The 6728-nt window shown below is 45.1% G+C and overlaps 1 protein-coding gene across 1 annotated transcript; it reads right to left on the bottom strand.

Annotated features, from left to right (window-relative positions):
- Nucleotides 1-1547: 1547 nt before the first annotated feature.
- On the bottom strand, nt 1548-2696 carry LOC129342961 (probable G-protein coupled receptor 33). The gene has a single exon (XM_054998916.1). It carries the CDS (start codon nt 2694-2696, stop codon nt 1548-1550), a length of 1149 nt encoding a protein of 382 aa, XP_054854891.1.
- Nucleotides 2697-6728: the final 4032 nt, after the last annotated feature.

The raw sequence follows: 6728 nt of genomic DNA, 5'->3' as shown, positions 1-6728 counted from the left end.
TTACAAAGCCAGTGTCATTATTATCCCCACCCTCTGAGGTGGGTGGGGCTGAGAGAGCTCTGAGAGAGCTGTGACTGACCCAAGGTCACCAGCTGGCTTCAAGGGAAGGAGAGGGGAATCTAATCCGGTTCTCCAGATTAGAGTCCTGCTGCTCTTAACCACTACACCAAACCAAACTAACACCAAATTGAAGGTGCAGGTATCACAATATACATTCTGCATGTTTTATCATGCTCAAAAAGGGGGTTGTAACATTAACTGTTATTTGCATTACAGCCCTTAGGTGATGCTATGTAAGGAGGCTAGAGATAGGGGTGGGGGGTGGGAATAAAAACTGGTTTCGCTTTTACATCAGTGCAATGTTCAGCTTTTCTGTCACACACACACACACACACTTCCGTTGCTAACTCTGAGCTGGCAAATTCCTGGAGATTTGGGGGAGGAGCCTCGGAGAATGAAGTTTGAGGGAGGGGAGGTCAGCAGGACAGAATGCCATAAAGTGCATCCTCTAAAGCAGCCATTTTTTCCAGGGGTACTAACCTCTGTCATCTGGAGATCAGTTGTAATTCCAGGACCTCTCCGTACCACACCCAGAAGTTGGCAACCCTAACAATGACTGAAGCTCCGTTACTAACGTGAACTGCAAATTAGGAAGGGTACTATTGAAACTGATGGAAATCGGAACCAAATTCCTTTTCTTATTTTTTATTTTAAAAATTTACACACACTTGGGACAAATGTGCAGGATGGCCACCTAAATGCTAAGCGTCACCAATATTTTATTATCAGGGACCTGAAACCAATCTCAGGTTGTGGCCAAGTGTACCCCTGTAAATATGACTTTGCAAACTCATGAGTGTCATGTTTGTATATGTGCGTACGTGCAGAAGTGCAGAACATATGGTACTGGTGGTAAGTTCTAAAAATTTTAAGGAAGTAGCAGAACGTTCCCACAGCGTTATCTATTTTCAACGTTTATATATCCCCATGCAAGAGGTAGAATGACACTGAAGCATGCAATAGTCAACAACGATGAACCAACAGTAGATAGACTGCAAACACAAATGGAAATATGGCCCCTCAAATCAGACCGCTGGAATGAATCCGTCATGCCACATAATAATAGAAACAGGATATCAAAACTTCGGATTTATGCAAAGAAAAGGGTAAAATGACACCAAAACCTCATCTATAAGCAATTGTCCAATGAAAATGTGGCAGATCCCCAAGACAGAAAAAACACTGCGATCAAACTACAAATAGTCCAGAAATTTCCATATGCTATGCCAAGGCAGAGCTTTGTAATGTAATCAGGATATTATATGCCCATCCTGGGGCATATAATATCCATACCTAAAATGGCTGGCTGGTGAAATGACCACATTCAAACTGGATTCTTTTTCATGGAGATTACACTTAATATAGCGGGATACGAATATTCACCCATAAAGCCCCTTATATGTTCATGGGAAGAACCTTTTAATTACTTAGTTCAGCAAGGGGTAAAAGACCCCATTCTCTCTTTGTATGACTTAAGGTCGCTTTTTTCAGGGTGATGGCTGATTGTTTCCACTAGCAATCTTCAGCTCCGAGCTGCTGATGCTACTGGTTTGATGGCCCTCCTTGTCAGCATTGGTATCGTCCGTGGGTATGATGGGAATATCCGTAAAGCCTCTCCTAAGCAAAGCGAGGATGGATGTCTTGAAGACCTGCTGGAATTTCTCCCCGACAAACAGATAGAGAATGGGCGTGAAACAGAAATTGAAACACTCTCCAATGAACATCGTCACCCGAAACCCCCATCGTATTGCTGTAAACGATTCCCAGTGTGTTGGTGATCCGTGATAGAGATGGTAAGGAAGCCAGCAGATGAAGAACGAGGCCACGGCGGCCACCAGGACTCTGAAAGGCTTTCTGTTCCTAACCAACTTTTTCTTCTTCATTTCCCAGCCCATCCTACAGTGGCAACTCACGATGATCAGGAAGGGAAACAAGAAGGCCAGCAGGAAGCGGACCACAAAAAGAGCTAAGTGAACACGCACCCTCAAGGCCTGTGTCTCAGGCCCATCCCAGTCACTGGAGAAAGCGAAATTGCTGGAACACTTGATCCTGCCCTTCTCTTCTCGTGTCTCCTGGAAAACAAGGTAAGGAGCGCTGAGAGTAAAGGAAGACAGCCATACTCCCGTGACCAGTCTCCGTGCCTGTGGAATTGTGCGATTGTGCTGGGACCAGACAGGGCGGCAGATGAGCAGATAGCGGTCGAGGCTGATGATGGTGAGGAGGAAGACCGTGGTGAACATTGTCAGTGAAAATAAGGAAACAATAAGCTTGCAAACCACTATCCCAAAGACCCAGTGGAAACCAAGGATGCTGTAGACACCAAAGAAAGGCAGGGAGACGCAGAAAAGTAAGTAGGTGAGAATCAGATGTGAGAACCAGAGCGTGTTCACCGTCCTCTTCATCTTCACTCCCAGCACCCAAAGGAAGAGGCTGTTGGAAACGGTCCCCACCAGTAAGGACACCAAGGTAAAAATGCCAAGTGCCAGGCTCAAAAAAGTCATTTTGTCTTGCGAATAGCTGTCAGGCACTCTTGGGGTTGAAATATTCTCCAAAAGGACAGTCCCATTGCCTGTTTCCATGAGGCCCTGGAGAAAGATTGAAAAGAGGCTGAATTGGTGGAAGAACAGGATTGCCATTCTTCAGGTGGGGACCGGAAATTCTCCCAGAATTACAACTGATATCCATACAACAGAGATCAGACAACTCCAAGTTGGGAAATTCCTGGAGATTTGGAAGTGGAACTGGGGAGGGCAGGGTTTGGAGAGGGGAGGGACTTCAGTGAGGTATAATGCCATGATGTCCACCATCCAAAGCATTTTATCCCAGAAAACTGATCTCTGTAGTCTGGAGAAATTCTGGGAAATTTCCAGGCCTCAGATGGAAGTCATCTACCCTGCACAGTATTCATACAAATCCTTGCAAGTTTTTTTCTGGATTGCTGTGTAAGTTGCTCTTAACCATTTTTGGGGGAAACACTAAAATACAAGCACATTTTAACTCAACACAACCTTGCTGTGATCCTGCATGTTTATGAATTGTATCGAATGGGTAATAGAGCTAAGTGCAAGAGAAGGCAAGATAATGAATGGGTTTGGGATCCAGTTCCGGTACAACGCAATCGAACTGGATAGAGCGAGCTTGCTCACAAAAGAGGCAGAATCTAATGAACAGAGATATCATGGATCCACCTAGAAACTGAACTAGGGTTGCCAGCCTCCAGGTAGTGGCTGGAGATCTCCTGGAATTACAACTGGTCTCCAGGCCACAGAGATCAATTCACCTGGAGAAAATGGCTACTTTGGGGGGTGGACTCTATGGAATTATGCCATGCCAAGGTCCTTTCCCTCCCCAAACACCACTTTCTCCAGTTTTCACCCCCCAGATCTCCAGGAATTTCCCAGCTTGGAGCTGGCAACCCTAAACTGAACCAAAACGAAATGGATTTCCAGGTGACCGAAGCCTTGGTCATACAAGACTATGGAACTGGGAAGCAAAAAGGATTTGTGGCAGAGGCCCTAGCTGCAGTGTGGATGGGTGAGGAGGCCCCACAGGAATGGGGCTGGTGTAGAAATGATTGGAAATGAGGAGAAAAACAAACTGGGATCGCAGTGTAAGAAACCTAAAATCAATCTCTGGCTACTGGGTTTTATAGTAATTAAAAATGCGTGCAATCCTTACAAATTACATAGATAACAGAAATTATCACAACAATAAATGTGATCCTGTAATTACAAATTTTAAAAAGTCCTATCCTTGTGATATTGTCGAATAACTTCTGCGATAAGTTGTAATAATCTTCCTCAGAAGTTATCTCCCTCTTGTTTACAACACTCTCAGGCAGTGTTTAATACTCTAAGGGCCAAGCTACAAGCTACAAGTGACGAATGACACTTGAACGGCAAGTGGATTGAGTGGAGGGCAAGTGAACAAGGAGAAATACACTTGCTGTTCAAGTGTCATTCGTCACTTGTAGCTTGGCCCTAAGAGAGGGTCTTGCCAAGTAGTATTAGAGTAGTAGGCTGTGTATCTGTTTAGGGAAAGACTATTGGACTGGCTTGCTTCCTATGCAAATATTGCGTGATAAACAAGAGGGAGAAAGCTTCTGAGGAAGATCTTCTAAGAATAATTTCTGAGGAAGGTTGATTACGAAACGGGTTTACGTCTAAATGCTCGTCTTGCTACAATGTTAAAGATTATTACAATTTACCACAGAAGCTGTTCTACAATATCACAAGGGTGGGACTTTTTAAAATTTGTGAGACAGGATCACATTTGTTGTTGTGTGATCATTTCTGTTATCTACAGGGCTTTTTTTCAGCAGGAACGTGGTGGAATGAAGTTCCGGCACCGCTTGAAAATGGTCACATGGCCGGTGGGCCCACCCCCCTGATCTCCAGACAGGGCTGGCGCGGAGGGCAATCTAAACTCCCCTCTGTCTGGAGATCAGGGGGTGGGGCCACCAGCCATGTGACCATTTTCGCCGAGGGTGATTTAAACTTTAAAAAATTCCCCCCTTGTTCCAGCTGACCCAATGTGACGTCATTATGCGGTCCTGAGTTCCACCACCTCTTTTCCCAGAAAAAAAGCCCTGGTTATCTATATAATTTGTAAGAACCAAATTTTCAATTATTATCGACCATCTCCTTGAAGATTTGCTCAGAGAGCGATGGCGTCCCCTACTCCATGCAAAACCACTTTCCTGCGTTCTTGATTGGGAACGAGAGACATTGGTTGAGAGATCATTGGAGAAAGGGAATAAAGCTTAGCCAAGTGAGGGAACTCCTAAGAATGGAGGGACATCAGTAAACTCGTTCGGAAGGGTGTCTGAGGGCCAAGCTACACATGACGAATGACACTTGAACGGCAAGTGGATTGAGTGGAGGGCAAGTGAACAGGGAGAAATACACTTGCTGTTCAAGTGTCATTCGTCATGTGTAGCTTGGCCCTGAGTATGGGGGCAAGTTGTGGACACTGCAATGCCTTAAACCTTTGAAACCTCCCATTCTGCTCTTCGTGTTATGCTGGCCTGGGCAGTTCACAGTTTGATTTTGCATTCCTAATCCCTATTGCATTGGCCACATCATCTAGTTTTTCACCCCTAGCCCTATTGCATTATTCATTTGACCTCCTATACTGTATTATTACATTTTTTTTCCATTCCATAATCCGTCCTTGGTCTCAGTGAGAAAGGCGGGTTAATTATGAATGAGCTAAATAAACAAGTAAAAATTTAAAAACTAGCAAAGGAGCCCCCCCAGCGAGAACACAAGAATACCAGGGCACACTGTGAATGCATTTTCTAAGGCAGCTGATATTTTTACCAGGTCCTGCTCCCGTGCCTTTTATAAAAAGCTCGATTTGCAGAGATCCAATGATAATGCTGATCCCTGTGCCGTGAAACCCTTCCCCTGCTGATTTCTGCAGAGCACGCAGCTATTAAAGGGCATTGGAGCAGAGTGACAAGCTGGTTTACGTAATTGTTTGGCAACGTTTGCATCTCAAGCCCTTTTTTTAACTGAGCTTTTCTTCTTATCACAACAACAACAACAACAACAACAACATTTGATTTATATACCATCCTTTAGGACAACTTAACACCCACTCACAGCAGTTTTCACCCACTCACAGCAGTTTTCAAAGTGTGTTATTATTATCCTCATGACAATTACCCTGTGAGATGGGTGGGGATGAGAGAGCTCTGAGAGAGCTGTGACTGACCCAAGGCTTCAAGGAGAGGTGTGGGGAAACAAACCCGGTTCTCCAGATTAGCGTCCTGCTGCTCTTAAACACTACACCAAACTGGCTCTCTCTTATTGCATCCCTTGCCCCCTTTCCTTCATGCCCTCCCCTATCCTTGTAATGTTGCCCCCCTTTGCACTTCTGTGCTTTTAGCAGCTGCATTTGGAGCATGGACTCAGCAGTCAGGACTTCTGTTAGGAGATCAAGTGGGCAACCCCCACCCACACAGCCTGGATGGACTTACCTTGAAGCAAGATGACAAACTTTGCAGCCACTGTTACATGAGGTCTGGTAGAACTGTGATACCACATCAATGCGTTTATGCAGAATCAAGAAAGATAAGGAGAAGTGGCAGGAAATAACTTCTGCAAACGTGTGTTGAATATGTAGGCAGTGCTTTCTTTCCCTTTTGTCTAAGCTTCTAAGCCTTGAAGAGCTGTATGACAGCCAGAAATTCAGCAGGTGAAGCTTTCTCCATCACTACAACCCTATCTCCAGTGGGGGAGACCATAGTACATGGCATACCTTTCTTCTGTCACTCACAGGAAATTGCAAGACCTGTTTTTTAAAGGCACAGGAACTATTCTTTGCAGACTAGAAGCATCCTTTTTGGGTAACACAAGCAGCTTTATTCAAAGACAGACACACGGATAAGCTCCTCCATGAATTGTCGAAGGCTTTCACGGCCGGAGAACGATGGTTGTTGTGGGTTTTCCGGGCTGTATTGCCGTGGTCTTGGCATTGTAGTTCCTGACGTTTCGCCAGCAGCTGTGGCTGGCATCTTCAGAGGTGTAGCACCAAAAGACAGAGATCTCTCAGTGTCACAGTGTGGAAAAGATGTGGGTCATTTGTATCTACTCAGGAGGGGTGGGGTTGAGCTGAGTCATCCTGTAAGAGTTTCCCAGGGTGTGGAATGCTAATGGCGGGAG

Source organism: Eublepharis macularius, chromosome 15, assembly GCF_028583425.1.
Source record: "Eublepharis macularius isolate TG4126 chromosome 15, MPM_Emac_v1.0, whole genome shotgun sequence".
NCBI lineage: Eukaryota > Metazoa > Chordata > Lepidosauria > Squamata > Eublepharidae > Eublepharis > Eublepharis macularius.
The sequence above is the reverse complement of the archived record's forward strand: the minus strand, read 5'-3'. Positions and strand labels throughout refer to the sequence as shown.

What these genes read in the sequence shown, in the direction of transcription:
- LOC129342961 (XM_054998916.1), bottom strand. Translation starts at nt 2,696, where the DNA reads ATGGCAATCCTGTTCTTCCACCAATTCAGCCTCTTTTCAATCTTTCTC.